Here is an 18,039-nt window from a genome sequence, read left to right as displayed (position 1 = left end):
GCTTTCATACCTAATTGTTTCGCAATCGGGATAGCTTTTGGGGGCTATCATTCTAAATAAACCTTGAATAACATCATTGAGTGCATCTCCTTAGATCATTTTATAAGCCGGTAATGGTGAATTTGTCACCCTGAGGTTTTCAGGTCTACGTTGGGCATTGTGTATAATTATGTTATTTTGTTATCGCCGATCTAATTGATCACTCACTGTAATAATCGTCGGTAATTTCATCTATCAGCGACCGATAGACGCTACCGGTAAATAAACGCGGATAAATAGCAGCTGCTTCATTAATGATTTCGTGGGAATTGTTACCGGCTCGTCTTCCACCAATCAGAATTTCTAGTCGATCTACATCAGCTTGGATGTTGTTTGGACCAAGTTTATCCTGAATTACCGGCTATTAAGCAGTCACATTGTCACTTTGTTTTTTACGAAGTCGATCGCGAGTGGCAAGGCCACTTTCGGTTGTCCCTTCAGGTGATTCTGGTTCTGGTCGAGAACAGAACCGCCGGAGTGCCTCTTGTTGTTGTTCAAAGGTTTAACGCCATTTTTCAGCACAAGATAGGCTATACATGGCGGCCAGTAAAACTGGTGGAGGAAGAACCCTGGAAAACCCAGGGAAGAACCACCGACCCACGAGAAGCTACTGGCAGGATTTCCCACATACCCACGTTAGCCGAGCCTTGGACTCGAACCCATGCAGACAGAGGTGAGATGGCAGTGATCCGGAACGGTGAGCGCTTTAGATCACCCGGCCACTCGGGGCCCCCCGGAATATCGGTAGCGTCATCGTGTATACAAGCCTTGGATCGGCCTTTGGATAGTTTAACGAATATACACTACTTGGCTAAAAGAACATTTTTTTTAGCCCCCACTTTGCAAAACGGGGCTTTGATGAGGGGCTCCACCCAAAACTCGGCCGCCATTTTTTTTGGGTGTGTTACTCTCCCCACCCCCCGACCCCCCGCTGCTTACAGTTTTTATTTTTATATTTAATGTAATTTCAAAGTACACACACCGATTAATTTGGAATTCCAAGTTGTTGCGCGCAATTTCTCGAGAAATGGCTATTCCAAGTTGGAACCAACGACCATACAATTTCTTGAGAAAGGGCGCAACAATTTGGAATTTCAGGTTGTTGTGCGCGATTTCTCGAGAAATGGTCTATTCGAAGTTGAGCCCAATATCGCCACCACCAATCATAGGTACCGGACGCAGGCCTGATACTATAATACGCAGAAACCGAAAATTGTGTGCACAGAGAAGACAGCGGGTTTTAAACCAATTTAGGACATGAACCTTTCATTAGTGAGTGTACACATTAGTTCCCCCCCCCCCCCACCGAATCATGTGCTAGTGGAGGCGTATTTCATTGTAGACACAGGGGCTCATTACAAAGAAAATCAAGGGATGGGGGTTCTAACCTGTAATAATATAATATGTTATATTATTACAGGTTAGAACCCCCATCCCTTGATTTTCTTTGTAACGAGCCCCTGTGATTGTAGACTATAGTAGTGAGGCTTGTAACACTTGGGATCGCACAAATTCTAAACTTGTGATATTCTGACAACTCTAGTCCTACAGCGTAAGATACATCACCCGATAATTTTGTTCGGGGGTGGGTGGGTGAAATTCAAATTCTCACAAAAGAAATGGACCTGTTTTCAAGTTTCGTTGGCCTACATTTCAGTTGGCTGGACAGCGATGGAAGCCGGGAATGCCGAAATTGAGTAAAGTTGAATTATTAATCTTTAACGAAGCGAATACAAAAAATGTTATGCCAATTTGAACTGTAAGCAACGTTTCGTTTCGTTCAAGAACCATATCCCCAACATCAACCTTATTAAACATACTTCGGCATATCTCGACTACTGTCGCATTGCAACAAATTCAAATGTATGTCGATAGAACATGAAAATGCGTCCATTTGCCAGTGTCATATTTTCATTCCGCCAGGGTAAAGACACACAGGCACTTGATTCTGTGGAAACTAATGTGTACACTCACCATATAACACAAGGTACCTAACTCTCGCCAGTCAAAATCTGACCCCTCGATGACTCCGATCTAAGTTTCTGATACTATCTACGCATTCAGTGTTATATGTTGAGTGTACACGTTAGTTTCCCCAGAATCAAGTGCCTGTGTAAAGACAGCATAATAAGTATATTAATTTCACATAAATCAGTAGAAGAGTGTCGATAAAGGCTGCCAGGTGTGTGAGATATTCCTGAAAGTTTGACTACTTATTCCGATGTCAACCGACTCGGAACACGCTTAGCTACGATGTCGTAGCCTCATCTTGATTTGTTGTGACCTGTCCACGAGGTACGATTAAGGGTACTAATATTAGCACTAGAACACGCTATACAAGGCCGTTATTTTGGTAGTAAGACATAGCACTACAGAGCTGAGCAAATCCCATAGCCCGACGTCCCGGACCAGTCATTTTTGAAGTCGGGCAAGTAAAATTTTCCAAGTCGCTAGTCCGGGACAAGTGCTTTTTAAAAAGGTCGGGCTAGTCCTTATTTTCGTGCTCTAATCACTATATCTGCCTTTATTTGGCCAATCATGCCCTCTGGGTGTACTGAATAATTGATTCTACCCCTCTTCGTGTATACATTTACATCTTTTACCGCTTGACTGCATATTGGGCTAAGCGACCAAATTATCGGCAAATCAAAACACGTCAAACAAAAGAAAGCCAGTATGATCAATTAGCAGTGTTGTAAGCGGTTTTCTTGCAATGAGTTTACTCAATCTAGATCATAATGAGCGGCTCACTATGATTTTAATCCAGCAAGTCAGTGTAATTAAATTAATGAAAGGTACTTTATCGACATCAGTGTTGGTTTCCTTTATGAACTGATTAAATGACAGTAATGATTCTTTAATTTATAATTGATTATACAGATGATTAACTTCCATGTGCGATATTGTGTTTGAAGCGAAGCAATTACGCTAATTAATGAGCTGTTTCAGTTCGTATTTAAAAGAGAAAATTGATGTTATGATCACTTTAGAAGTAGTTGTTAAGCAAGCAAGCAAGCTGATACCTACTCTGTGGATAAAATGAGTTTGCTAAATTATTTTCACAAGTAAGGTAATTTCGGCGAAGGTAAATTTGTTTGAAAATGGAGGAATAAAACATAAGACGGATACTGAATGTGTGGTAGCTATTTCTGAGTGTGAACGTGGATTTAGTTCAATGAACTTAATCAAGACTTCTTTAAGAATTCCTTAAACCAAAAGAGTTTACAAATGCTAATGAACATTTCTGCAAATGGACCAGAGCTTGAGGACTTTAACCCAGACACAGCTATCAACTGCTGGCTTAGTGCTGGTGCAGGTGGCAGACATATACATGGACATATTTTCAAATCCATCAGCTAAAACATATATACATGAACCAGAAGAAGCCAAATGTATAACAATCAATGTTTTTGAAAAATTAAATTCTTTTAAGAAATAATTATGTTGTATATCGTTTTGTTTGTTTTTTCTATGGATTAAGCACATACTTCTCATCAAATCTCGGCAAGTGATTACCATTTTGGGACCAGTGAAAAATAAGGTGGGTCTAGTGAAGAGAAAGGTGGGACTAGTGAATTTTCTGAAACCACTTGTCCTGGACTAGTGGTTAAAAAAAAATTTGCTCAGCCATGCACTAAAACAAAAAACGTGCTATGTCTTGCATTGTAGGACTATGACAACTCAAGCTGCACAAGGCAATGCATTCAGTGTTATGCAAAATATACCATATTTCTGAATGTAGTAAAATATGTCCTTATTTGTAACAAATATAGTATTTGCAGTAACTGTATATAGGATTAGTATTACGTTATTATTTTCATGAAATAAAATATCGTTTTAATTCCAGATATTTGTAAGACGGTCTAAAGACTGCTAACCACCACAAGACTGTCCCAAAACACTCTCACGCACCCAGGATACATGTATACAATGAAATAAAAACAAACAAACAAACAAACAAAGTGATCAGTAAAATTCTGCATTGTATATAGTCCTCCAGTATAAGACCTCAATGCTAGTACATATTAAGTAAGTTTTTTCCCTTGTCAGTAATCACCAAAGGGGTCATTCACATGTGACTTCATGCAGTGAGGGGGGAGAAGGGGGTCACAATTTTGTGACAAAGTGTGACGAGGGAGGGGGTGAAGAAATGTTATGTCACAATAAATATGAGTTTGGAACACTTCTTTAAAAAATGTCACAACAAAAAAGATTTTGTGATTGCATCCTCAGTCCATTTTGATCTGCAATAGATAACAAATCTCTCATGGACGAGTTATATTAATATTGTTATCTCGGATGAACTATTGGGTAATTGTTATAGCCTTTAACTGGTTTAAACTTTTTTTTTTTAATTATGTAATTCTTTCTTTAATATAATGTAATACACACTTTAAAAACAAAATGTAGACTAAAACAAACTGCAGGCCTACTGGTGATCAACTTAGATTTTAGAAAAGTGAAACAATAGGCTAACAAGTCATCACCATCCTGACAACAGCTTGACGAGATCAAAGACACATGAGTTTAGCTACCTGAAAAACGGTATTTGGTTCGCATTGAACGTTTAATATTTTAATATTTTTTTATGTGAAAAAACAACAAATGTAATTAGTTGAGTAGTGCCAAGATTCGGCCCTATGTCATGCAGGGATGCTGCACATCAAAGGGAATAAATATATCAAATGTCAGCTTTTTTCTTTTTTTACTGCAAACATTTTGTTGACACCCCTGAAGTGCTAGATTATAAATGGTCCTACTAGTACAAAGAGTCTTTGAAGCTCGATGACATTTAAAAAAGCTGTCTAAGAAAGACAGGATGATGGGAGAGAAGATCTTTGAGGATTGAGCCAGCATGCGGCACTAGTAACATGTATGCAATTGAAACCGTACATCGTAAGGTGTCCAGTGTTACGTTAATTTTAATTTTCATGACTTTTCAGCAGCCCATAGCAATACAAATAAATTATATAACTTTTTATTTAATGCTTATGTGCATGCATATCCTACAAAAACCAAAAAGATGTGCCAAGATGAACTTATTTTAAATTGGAATAGTATATAGAATGACACAGATCTGGCTGAAAAAGTTAATCATATGTTGCAAGAGCTCAAGGCAATCTCTGTTACGAAAAAAGGATCACTTCTTAACTTTTGGAAAAAACAAGCACCATTAGTTTCAAAAAGAGTTTCTACTTGGGATAATTTAGGGTTCATTGAACAACTGACTGATGTCTTGAATATGATTACTTCTGAAACATTGTCTTCTACAAGCCATTTGGCTACTCCAAGAAATGTTACTGTTCAATTGCATTTGAAGCCCCAAATTGATGTAAATTCTGACCTCACTGGTTTGTATAATTGGCAGAAACAATGGATAACTTTCAAATGAGCAGAACTTAAGAGATAAAAGATAAAATAAAAACTGAGTTGGAAAAGAAAGTAAAGAGGAAGATTGATGATCAAAGAAGATCCCAGAAAGCAAGGGATTTGAAAAAATAAAAACTGAATGCTTAATTGTTGGAAGATAATCCTGAACTGCACACAAAACTGAATATCAGGCCCAGATATGGTCAGCCAAAAATCGAAGAGGAGCAACCATTGCTTTTGCAAACTATGCTGTATATTGCAATGCATGGTTCAGCTTGTTATGAAAAAAGACAGTATGAAGTCTACAGAAGTATCAAAACCTTAGAACAATTAACAGAACATTTAAAAAAAGATGGCTTCAATACACGTTGAAGTGGACTATACCTTCGTCTACTTCCTAAGTGTAGTTCGTCGTCAGAAGGTAAGCGTCTTATAACCACTGTCCCAGTAAAGTTAATTAGAGTGCAAAATGTTCATCACATTAAACATATTGATTTCCCAGTTTTGCACAGCTACAATACAGAAGAACTGTCTCCCATGCTTGGACAGGATGAGGTTTGTTTTGTCAGCCAGGGCGATAAAGATTGCGTCCCAATTGGTCTGGTCGCTGCCAATAAGCAGAGTCCACTGCTAATGCACTTTAAGTATAAAGTAAGCCTTTAAGATCAACATTTTGAACATTAACACACGCCACATTGTCTGGTAGGTTGGTATAAATGTGATCAAAAAGAGTGCTTGATTTTTCTGTTACCCTTGTGGGCTCATTTACCAGCTGGGCTAGGCCTAATGATTAAAAAAATTCCATCCAGTTGTTCCTTATTTGAGTATTGAGAAGGTCCTTATTTATATCGCTGAGTATATATGTTTCTTTCTCCTGTGCAAGAACATTTTCCATTTGTTTCAAAAAGTTATCATTCCAAATGGCTTTAGAGGAAGGTGGCTTATAAATGAAACCAACTAGGAATGATTTTGTGTTATTTTGAGAAATTTCCACCCAGATGCTCTCATTTCTTGTGACTCCAAGTCAAATTGCCTTTCAGCATTTACATCTTCCCTAATGTATACAACATGACATCCCCCTGCTGTCTCTCTGCCCCTGCATAATGGTTTATTGTAGCCTTGACAGTGAAATAGATTATCATTGTGGTTAGCATTTAATTTGGTTTCAGTGAGTCCTAAAACATGTATATTATTTTCCTTGGAAGACAACATTAACTTAAGCTGGTCTATTTTTCCCACTATACCTTGTATATTTAAATGACCTATGTTAAAACCTTTTGTATTTAGTTTCACATCAATTATATGTATGTAATCATGCAATGGGGTACTCAGTGAGGTTGTCTCCATACTACTTTTATCATTCTTACGTCCTATTTCTATATTTAAATGATCATATATATATTAGCATCTTCAAAGTCACATACAGACCCTGAAAATCCATTAACTTTTTGTGCATTTATAATAGTATCCATTGAATAGTTAGAGTCAAGAGTCTCACTTGGGTATATTTAGATTTTTTTTTATATAAATGGAGCACAGGCATTCTTTTTGCCAGCTTCCTAGTATGTATAATCATTGATTGACAGAGTCTTTGTTTGTGTCCAAATTTATGACATCTGAAGCACTGAATATGTTTGCCATGATGACATACCTGTGTCACATGCCCAGTTTCTTGACAGTAGAGACTGTACTCTTCATTATAGTGCCTGAAAATGGGGCATACATGTTAATATTTCTCAGTAGTTGGGAGGTTCCTTTTCTACTTAAATGAATTTTGTCTCGGTGGTAGAGACTAAGGTTGACATCCTGGTTCTGATGAAAGAAAGATGTGTATTGTGGAATGTACTGTAGGTTAAAGTCTTCACATAGGTCAATTATCAGATCATTGATTTCTTTCACCCTGGTGTCCACACAAGGAGGTAGTCCTGATCTCATTATTTTACCAGTATTTGGGCTACAATACCTAGCTGCATACAGTAAACTTTCAAATCTGTTCTGATTTGATTTGTGACCTTCCATCACTAGCATCATTTCCACCTATGAAAATAATAATTTGGTTGCATTTTGTTAGATCAGTCCTTGATGTTGTTGATTTTTGCACCTCTTGGAGTCTGTACATCTGTATTAAGAAGTCTCCATGGTATCATAGTTTTCAATATTGAGGAGCCAATTATTAGAGTCCTATCTTTTCTGGCTTGTGATTTCACGTGTTAGACTCTGGTTTGTATTTCAGACACATCTTTTGGAGGAAGGGGTGCTGAAATTGGTGTCTCAGTTGTGTGAGCTGATGTTGACACATTTGTCTGAGCACTGGGAATTGCAGTTGTTGGTGCAGGCATCATACTTGTCTGAGCTGAGGGTCATGGGTGAACACTTATTACTGTTGCTGGGTGACACATGACTGCATTGCAACTGTTGTTTGCAATGCAGGATTACTTTGGGTATCAGTTGTTACTTGCATGGTCATTTTACATTTTCTTTTGGCTGGTATTGGGATTCTCTGTGTCTGAGCATCTGACATTGTTTCTATTTGGGAGCCTGTCTGAATTGCTATTTCACATGAGGTTACTTGCTCATTAATCCTTCCCTGTGCAGACTTAATTGCATGTAACTGTAGTTTTAATTCTTCATTTTGGGCCTCCAAGTTCCTAATTGTTTTTTGATGTACACACATGGAAAAATCATTATGGTTTAAGCCATCACTGTAATGGTCATGATTTATGGAGCTTGTAATTGCCTGACATTCTGGAGGGGTGTTGCTTTTATTGCACGAGACTTTAGGAGCTGTTTCATGTTTTGTACCACATCTAGTTACTGGTGTAGATGTCAGCATATAACTGCCTTTATCATGGGTATTCTCATCTTGTCTACATTTACAGATAATATGATCTAACCATGTGAAACTGTTTAGCCCCTGTATATGTAAGACAGTGTTGTTTTATACAATGTAGCTGTCAGGGTGTTTTTCTCTTGTGTTCTGTAGATAGTACCATTTTGAACACTTGAACTGCATGAAGTTAGGCAAGATTCTGAATCCAATATCTGTTTTACAAACTCAAACTTTTGTGGATCTATAAGCAGAGAGAGAGAATTGTATAATTGTTTACATGTATCCTGGGTAGGTTTGTGTGTGTTTTGGGACAGTGTTGTGTTGGTTTAGAACAGTCTTTGGGTCTTTCCTTTGGCTATTACCAACAAGGGGAAAACTCTAATGATGTTTACTCAGTAATTATACAATGTAGAATTTTACTGATCACTGTCTTATTTTTGTTTGATTTTATTGTCCACATGTATTTTGTAGTATGATATAGTATTGCATCCACCTAAACAGTACCTGTTTTAAAAAACAAAAAGCATGAAAGATATAAATATTGCACAAGAATATAGTCATTTCATTAATCAATTTATATTTTTTAACTGGATTGTTGCCAGGGGTTCTTTTACTCTGTGAACTTGATTGGGGTGGGTGGGTCTTGATAGAATAGATAAAGGTACAATTAACAAAGTAGTTTTCAGATTATAAAGTCTGCCTTTTAAGGGTGATAAATGGATGGTATAGTCTAATTTACAAATATCTGGAATTAAAATGATATTTTATTCCATGAAAACAACAGCTTAATAATAATTTAGATGTATGCTGATTTGTCTCTTTTTGTTTCAGATTTCTGGAACAAAGAAATAATGCAGAGTTAAAACATGAAGCTGAAGATGTAATACCTTTCTGTCACCAAGACTCAGTAGAAACTTCCAGTGATGAGTGCTGATATTTTGATGTATTGAATAGACATGTTGACTATAATTTTCTGGTTTAGCGGAAAATGATTCAAGATAATGAATGTATTTCTTAATCTCTCTGGAGAATGCAGTCATTAGAATGGTATGACAGTTTTTATGGTCCACTCTACCCACTTGATTTAAAGGACTACTTATATAACCAGAGACAATGTAAACAAGTCAAGTCCTTAGTCAAACTTGCAGCCTGTAAAATCATCAAAGATGCGACAGTAACAAGCAGAGCTATCTCCGTGCTCCCCACAGAACTGTTTGTGCCACTAATGCAAGAAGCAATTGAGAATGGCAGAGACCGTGCGATAGATGTTCTAGTATCACGATGGCCATTTAGATCTCTTGGACTGAAGAATTTGGCACCACCTCCATTCCAGTCTTTAAACCTTCTCTATGATCAAAATTTGCTAAAAAACACAGTCAAGAAGAGCTTACAGTATACAACTTCCATTGTGCATTCATTCTTTGAAAGTCTGAAGAAGAAATACCCAACAAAGTTACGGTTTTTGGATTTGTCTGGGCACCCAACAGGTTGGTTTATACTGGTGTTATTTCACTGATAAATATATTACCCGGTGACACCTGTACACATATAAAGTTTGTACATAATGTTTATTTTATAGATTTATTTTGTCAATTGTTTGGCACCATTATGCATACCTTAATAATTTTTGTCATAGCAGATGCTGTTGAACTTTACTTTAATGTAGCCTTTTAAGTCTTTCAGTGCAGTGTTTTGCTAGTTTTGACATTTTGGTCTCTTTCATTGGTGATTCACTTTTCATTGTCCTGTAGATAAAGCTCAAACAAATACCTAATTTTCCAATTTGAATATTTGTTAAAGGCATTTAGATAATCATTCTTAATTAGGGTATCAAATCCATCTTATTCTCTTTGTATGATTCCTTGTCACCCTCCACTCTGTGCCAAGCTGTATTAAAAAATGGCTTTATCTGTGGGTAAGACATCAAAATCTAATTATATTCCATTTCAGGGGTCCTGAATAAATAACAAAAGTTTCGGAAGTTTTAAACTAAAACTTAAATGTATAGGTTATTTTCTCTTTTAATCTTCAATCTCAGTACAGCCTTAAATGTGTCTTTAGTACTGAATACAGATTGTAAAAAAAGGCAGAAAAACTTTATAAGCTGTTCAGTTAAATGCAGGGATTATCTAACAAATGTAAATGGGAAGTGATTATGTTTACAATCAAAATTGCAGTGATATGTGGCTGATTTAATTAAATTAAATTTAGGTATGTTAATTGCAGGTCTTTAGACTTATCAGGCTAGTAATATTCTAGACATGTCTGACAGGACTGACAACAAAATGGGCAAGTCAGACATTCAGAGATTTTGCTGAGCCATAAGAAACACATATTTAGACTTGATAAATAATTATTTGAACTGAAACCCATTTACTGGTGTTGAGCTTATCTTGAATATACATTGCAATGAAATGGCTTCTGTATAATGTAACCTCTACCAGGGGACCAGATTCCAGCCTCAACCAAGTTTGGCAGTAAACCATTTGGTTTCATGAGCAAAGAAGGATTCTCAACAAACAGGTTATTTTTAGAAAGGCATACAAAAGACAAAGTGAAATAAAAGTGAAATTATCTGTACACAAATTAAGATGTATGCTGAAATCTATTATTTTGTGCTAATGTACAGCAAAACCAAAGAGATGTAGGTCTTGTTGTAACAACAGTCTCTTGACCCATACAATTAAATGGGTCTATTCTAAAATCATCTTAATTCGGTGATTTAAAGCTGACAATTTGCATTACAGACTTTTATAATAAAAAAATAAAGTTTAGTATCAGATTTTAGGCATAGTGGTCATTCTAGAGTGTGTAAGTGAGAAGACTTAAAAACAAGCCAAATGACCAAGTATGGAAATACATTGATGTTTACCTTCTGAGGATAGATGATTGAATGGAGGTGGGGTAGGTGGAGTGGTAACAGTTGGTGGGATTGACTATAAATGCTCCGGGCTTTTAACAGCTGCCCAACAACAGTTCACAAATTTGGTTGATTGTTATATAAGACTTTGGTGGCTTTAATATGACCCCTATTCTGTACCATGTTTTTCATCAACTATTGTAATTACCTTTTTAAGACTATCTTGATTAGAAATGTCAAAGTTGTAATCAGTGTGACTATTCACAAATTTAAAATTATGATTACCTTATGAGTCAGGGTTTGAATTTCAGGTGACGTGGAAGTTTTGAAGTTGTTAAAATAATTCAGTGTTGCATAGTTTACATTTTGCCTTGTTTGTTCCTGTTACAAATTGCAGCCAAACTCACTCTGGAAACAAATGAATATACCAATTATCTGTTCAAATATTTGCCAAAAGGTATCCTGGTTTGAATGCTAAGATATTCTTTTCAGCACTACTGTAGGTAAATGATGGTAACTAAAGGTACCAAATGCAAGAAATTCAAGGTGTTGGAGGACACGCACAAGACATGCTTTGGGCTTAAAAAGTATGCTACTTTGTCCAATCATTGCAGTGCATCTACAGGCTGATTAGAGGGAATTTGGCCCATGATCTTGCTGAATCAGATGAATGGCAGGGAGAAATGCACAAGCTATAGGCCTTTGGATGCTCAAGACTTTATTCTTCATCCCACCACTGAATCAATGACAGCATAGTAAGAGTTGAACAATGTGGCCCCTCCCTCTCTCAAGATTTCCCAATTTTTCTGCCATCAGCAGTCATCATTTCCTGCCAAGAGGGAAGATGAAAAATGGCAACATTGGTTAAACATTTTTGTTCCACCATATCTTTCACTGATAAGAGAACCTGATGAGATGAAATATTAAAGAAATCACATCTTAGATATTTGCTACATGTGAGTTCCTTTCTTGCCTACTTCCTACCTTTGAACAACTGTCTTGGATGTAATAGGGGAATTGTTCCATCCTTTAGGTATCCCATTGGTATACATGTACATCCCCCAGTATGCCTAACTAGGGACTTAGTGCCTGTCAGTCTCAGTGCATGATGTGTTGCCCGTCAGTCTCAGTACATGATGTGTTCATTCAACCTCCCAGGGTTGTTCCTACAACCACACTCATAATCCATGCTGTCTACTGGCATTATGATCCCATTTCTGTCAATCCCTCCCATTTCCTGGAAATTTAAGCATCCTGTTGTAGCTTTTGTTCAAGCTTAAACTGGTAAATATCCAGTAAAAGGGGGAGGCAAAGGGAGCTAATCTGTTGTTGTTGTTCTAGGGTTTAATGCCATTTTTCAGCAAAAGATAGGCTATACATGGTGGCCAGTATAACAGGTGGAGGAAGAACCCTGGAAAACCCAGGGAAGAACCACCGACCCACGAGAAGCTACTGGCAGGCTTTTCCACGTACCCATGCTAGCCGAGCCTTGGACTCGAACCCACGCAGACAGAGGTAAGTGATCCGGAACGGTGAGCGCTTTAGACCACTCGGCCACTTGGGGCCCCGAGCTAATCTGTAGATGGTGTATACATCTAACACGAAACATGTACATCTGGTTCTGTCATTAACACTGATGAGCTTTTTAGAGTTATGCCCATGTCAGAGGTCTCGGAAATGCTTAATCACGCATATTTGGATGCAAATCTTTTATCTGGGATGCAGAAAATCACATATGCAGGAGTCCCTCCATATGCACGCAATAGCTGGGTGGCAAATTCAGTGGCTTGTTAGTCCTGCTTCAGCCACCTGCTGAATGGGAAAATGTGTTGATCAACTGATCATTTTAACTGTACTGATATTTATAATGACATAATTCAGTGGAGGAAAAGTTCCCAGATGTACATGTTGTCATTATAAGAGTACATCAAAAGAACATGATGCAATAGCTGGGCAGCAATTTCCAAGACTTAGACTAAGTGCTGAGTGGTCGGAAAATGTGCTGATATTAACAATCACTGAATTCAGAGTCAAAAAGACCCAGTGATGTACATGTGGTCATTATAATAGTACATCAAGTAAACAACTTTAGCTTTCATTATCTTGTTCATTTCTTAGTGTAGCTGAATAAGCAGTACATATGACCTCAAAATCAAGGGATGTCAATACTTAGACAAAATGCTGTTTGCAAATTTGGATAAGTATTTTGGGGTTAAAGGGCAAATTGACAAAGGCTGTAATGAGATTCAGATGAGTGCTAAAGTTGCTAGAACTAATTGTTTAGATGGAACAGTAGCCAAGTGTAAGGAAGTGTGATGCCTGGCTTAGTGTTCTAAATAAGGCCTTTCTTTGAATTGATAAAATTCAGTCTTGATTGTAATGGACAAACAACAGCTATATGTCAGTGGTGTAAAGAATTTGGAAAAGTAAGCTTAATGACAACCACTGGTTCTTCTCATTTGGACGTCCAGCCACTTCAGGTATGCCCCAATATGCTTATGGGAGGGGACTGCAACTTCTTCTGGTTGGACTCCTATTTTTACCAAAATAGGAGTCCTGGACTCCCAATTGTAAAATCCTAGTGAGACCTTTGCATGTGTTGTTTTTAATGTATAAACCATATATATAGCTCAAAATTAGAGATAGTCCACTATCATGAGGATAGTAAATTTCCTGTCAGACTAATAGTTTTCATAATTTTAATTGTATTAGGGCTAGTAAAGTTACAATCATCACAGTCCATATCTGTTTACAATATTATATGTTATTTTTCAAATTATCAGGCGAGGACTTTTCAAAAAAAATAATTTTACATGAGAAAGCTTCAGTTGTACTGATGAAATGCAGAAATTTATTTACAAGATGTTGATGAACTACCTTGACTAAGCATGTCATGCTAAAAACACAATTTTTACACCCCTGACATGGCCATGTTTTGAAAAGTTCTCTCAGAGGTAACTGTATAAAACCCTAAGATTCATTTACTCCTCTAGAGGGTTAGAACAATTAGGATTTGACTTTCATATTTCAAACTAAGGCTTTAAATATCTTTAGATTATAAAGTAAAGTGAATGTCAGAGACTGTAAACCAGTTTTACATTCTTCTCAGGCTGCCATAGTAATTCCATGGTCATAAAAATCCTTATGATTAACCATTCCATATTTATTGGGTTAAAAATCAACAAGCACACACATATTTCTTTCAAAGGATGATATCTGTTGTGAAAACCAGCACAATGCTAATACTGTCATAATGAGATTCTACTCATCCTGCCTTCACTGTAGCATGGTGGGTACGACCTTAAATCGTATTTCATTGGAGTTGCATGATAACCTGGTTCAATGAGGTATTTGACATTTTATTTTTTCTCTCCATATGATCAGGCCCCAAAAATGTGTACTTAGTTGTCTTTATTTTTTATAGCTAATTTTTGAGAATTGGTCATTCTTTTTCTTTTGAATTTCTAGTGGACATTTTTAAAGTAAGCTTGTTGGTTTTGTATTAAGCAAGATTTTTGTACTTAAGAATTATGAATGTTGGTAATATGTAAGTAAAACAAGTTGTTAATCTGGGCATGTGTCTAACATTCATTTGTGTGAAGTAATGATATTTTGTAAAAAGTTTTGTTAATCTGGGTATGTGCCTAATTAATTTCTCAGTCCTCTAGTCCTACCCGCTAGAAAATTTATGATAAGTTCTGGGCCTGATGTATAAAAATTATTGTAAGAGCAACTGTCAATTTTTTTTACGAATTTCTCTGAAACTTGATACGTATTATTGATATTAAGTGAATGTTGAGTTATAAAAAGCTGTTTATACTTTAGAATTATGCCCCATTCTTTTTTGTCATCCATTTTAAATGTTCATTTGAATGTTCAGCCATAATTAGTGCTCTTAAGTCTTATTTATTTTCATCCCTATTTAAGCAGAGTGAATGAGGGAGCATCCATGTCCTTTGGACATATTTATCTTGTTCACATTAAATTTTGATTATGCATAAGATCACCTCCATTTGATGGTAAACATTGTATTAAAAATGTGTCTTGCCAAAGTTTGTAAATAGGATTGATATACTTGTAATCATGGTCATATTATGACTACCTGGATTAAATTTCATGTTTCAGATGTTTAGTAGTACTACTGTTTGATACACTAAATCTCACAAATAAAACCTGTCCTGATTTGCAGTAAGTTGTCAGATTATTAAGCCTTCTGTATACAAATGAAGGAACAATTTGGCCTTTTCAATGTGGTTGTTTTTGTAGGGTGGTTTTAAAATGCCTAGTGGTTTTTGGCTTGCGTTGGGTTTTGCTGTGTACAACTGAAGGAACAATTTGGCCTTTTCAATGTTGTCTTTTTTATTGGGTGGTTTTAAAATGCCTTGTGGTTTTTGGCTTGGTTTGGGTTTTACTGTATACAACTGAAGGAACAATTTGGCCTTTTCAATGTTGTCGTTTTTGTGGGTGGTTTTAAAATGCCTAGTGGTTTTTGGCTTGGGTAAGGTTTTACTGTATACCAATATTTACAGCTGCTATCAAAGTCTATCAAATGTCAAATTTACAACTACTTTTATGACCAAATAATATTGCATGTCGGGCTGCCTTTTAGCTTATATTTGTATTAGTACAAGATTATCTGTCTTTTCAGCGGAGGTGATTGCCTTGTACTTAGCCACACACTGTATGCTGGTTCACAATGAGGCACAACAGAAATCCATGATCAACATGTACAATGACACTCAGCAGAAGATCTGTCGACATTGTTCACAAGCTTCTGGTCAAGAGTACGAGAGATTTGAAGTGGATCAGACTTTTCCAGATGATACATGTAATTGTACAAAATTTGATATACATTGTGTCACCTTTGATCATCCCTGAGAGTCTGACTGTCAAAAATTTTTGTTTAAATTTGAAATGGGATTACAATAAGAAAAAGCTTCTCAAAAAAATTCAGAATTTTCCTAAACATGAAGAATTCATCAATTATAAAAGCTGTGCATACCATGGGAGGACCTTTATTTGATATATCCACTAGGGCTGGCTTTTGCAGTGCACAAAAATCTGATAGGCTGATTCCTGGGGACTCTGTAATTTCAAATCAGGCCTCTCCAGTGTTCTAAGTGAGGAGCCCATCGGGCTTGTAAAAAAAAATCTAATTTTACATGAGAAAATTTCAGTTGCACTGATAAAATGTGGAAATTTATTTTCAAGATGTTGACCTGCTGTGACACAGCATGTCATGCTAAAAACACAAATTTTACTCCAAAACCCCTGATATGGTTGTGTTTTGATAAATACAGTTTTCAGTAATCTTCAAAAACAAAACAAGAAAAATAAACACTTCAGTATATGCCCATTACATGTAGCATATATAAATGGCTAGCAGTCATGATTGGGGCTGATGTAAAACTTTGGGCACTTTACATAAAGGAAATCAAAAGGCAAAAAGGTGTGTTGTGCATTTCAAGACTGCAGTGGGTGAGCCCATTGTGCTAATTTGTACTTGTAAAAATGACAACAAAGTGGAACAACCCAGTATAGGTAAATCAAACAGATGCTAGAAGCATGTAAATGAACAAAGGTTGTTACATATTATTGTCTTGAATGAGAGTGCTTAAGCCATCTGTATTAAAGATTATTGATGGGGCACCGAGTGGCCGAGTGGTCTAAAGCGCTCTCCGTTACGGATCACTGCCATCTCACCTCTGTCTGCGTGGGTTCGAGTCTCGGATTCGGCTAATGTGGGTATGTGAGAAAGCTTGCCAGTAGCTTCTCGAGGGTTGGTGGTTCTTCCTCCACCATTAATACTGGCTGCCATGTACAGCCTATCGTGTGCTGAAAAATGGCGTAAAACCCTAGAACAACAACAACAAAGATTATTGACAAGTTTGTGAACAGAGGTAATGTTTCTTTGAAGTCAGATGTTGCCCCATATATATGAATAAAATGGAAAGCATGATTATTCAGGGATGGTCCTGGCTTTTAAAAAGTTGTTGGCAAAAAATTCACCAGCCTCTATGTTTTGTTGCCAGTTTTCAAAAAATGTCACCAGAATAAGGAGTGAATATTTTTCCAAGTCTATTAATGTAATAGGCAAAGAAAATTGAAAAAGATGGGATAGTTATTACTTTATTGACAACAAGCAATACTGCCATAATATTACAAAATAAAGCATTACATGACTGTTTTGCACTACTTCCTTGGTCTTTGCATCCTGCATCACCATTAGTGCATAAGTGTGTTGCCACCTGAAATAAATGCATTATCAAATGTAAAATATCCACTTTCCTGGCATGTACAGTCTCTCTCTCTCTCTCCCTCTCTCTCTCTCTCATGTTTTTAATAGAAACATCAGGTATTAGGCAAATCTATATTATGTATATTATTTTCCAAATAATAGTTTTGTAAGGAACTTTAGTTAATGACATTTTAATACTAAAACCATATGTTCGTACTTTGCAATGTAAAATAAGTGACGTATAATGTGACTGTCAATTTAATGCATTCAGGAATGAAATGCCCCTCCACCCTTTATGGCTAGCTTCACAAAGTACATCTCCGTTAACCAGGAGTTCAAAAATGTATATTTGCTGTGCTTTATATGCTTTGCTTGTAGTGAATTGCTTCATAAATCCCAAGAATGATCACTGAATGCTGTAGATTTTTTTTTGCACAAGCAAACTAGGATCTCCATTTCCACCAGTGAAACTTACATGAGTCAACACCTGGCATTAACGTACCATATATATATAAGCATTACCAGCATTAAATGAAAAGAAGGAATGAAGGAACATATCACAGAGCATATGTGCCCCCCCCCCCCACCCGCCAATCATACGCAATAAGTATGTTATTTGGTAAGCAGTGGTATATGCATATATGAATTAACAATAAAGAAATAAGGTGGGATATAAAATGTGGGAAATAGTTATCACATGTA

General features: G+C 36.6%; 1 protein-coding gene across 5 annotated transcripts in view; it reads left to right on the top strand.

Annotated features, from left to right (window-relative positions):
- Positions 1-1,156: 1,156 nt before the first annotated feature.
- The window catches only part of LOC149772738 (leucine-rich repeat-containing protein 14-like), a 34,234-nt gene continuing 17,351 nt past the window's right edge, over positions 1,157-18,039 (top strand). The window contains exons 1-3 of one of the 5 annotated variants that reach the window (XM_089947363.1): positions 1,157-1,311; positions 9,071-9,726; positions 15,748-15,927. In XM_089947363.1, coding sequence (XP_089803489.1) covers positions 9,270-9,726; positions 15,748-15,927 — 637 coding nt within the window. In that variant the 5' untranslated portion in view covers positions 1,157-1,311; positions 9,071-9,269. Of the gene's footprint in view, positions 1,312-1,519; positions 1,592-2,117; positions 2,335-9,070; positions 9,727-15,747; positions 15,928-18,039 lie in introns of those variants that run through there. The other 4 variants (XM_089947365.1, XM_089947366.1, XM_089947364.1 and 1 more) reach the window with 4 other exon arrangements.

This window comes from Sinohyriopsis cumingii, unplaced genomic scaffold (genome assembly GCF_028554795.1).
Source record: "Sinohyriopsis cumingii isolate HCF-2022 unplaced genomic scaffold, ASM2855479v2 utg001180l, whole genome shotgun sequence".
Taxonomy (NCBI): domain Eukaryota; kingdom Metazoa; phylum Mollusca; class Bivalvia; order Unionida; family Unionidae; genus Sinohyriopsis; species Sinohyriopsis cumingii.
This window is presented reverse-complemented; position numbering and strand designations above follow the sequence as displayed.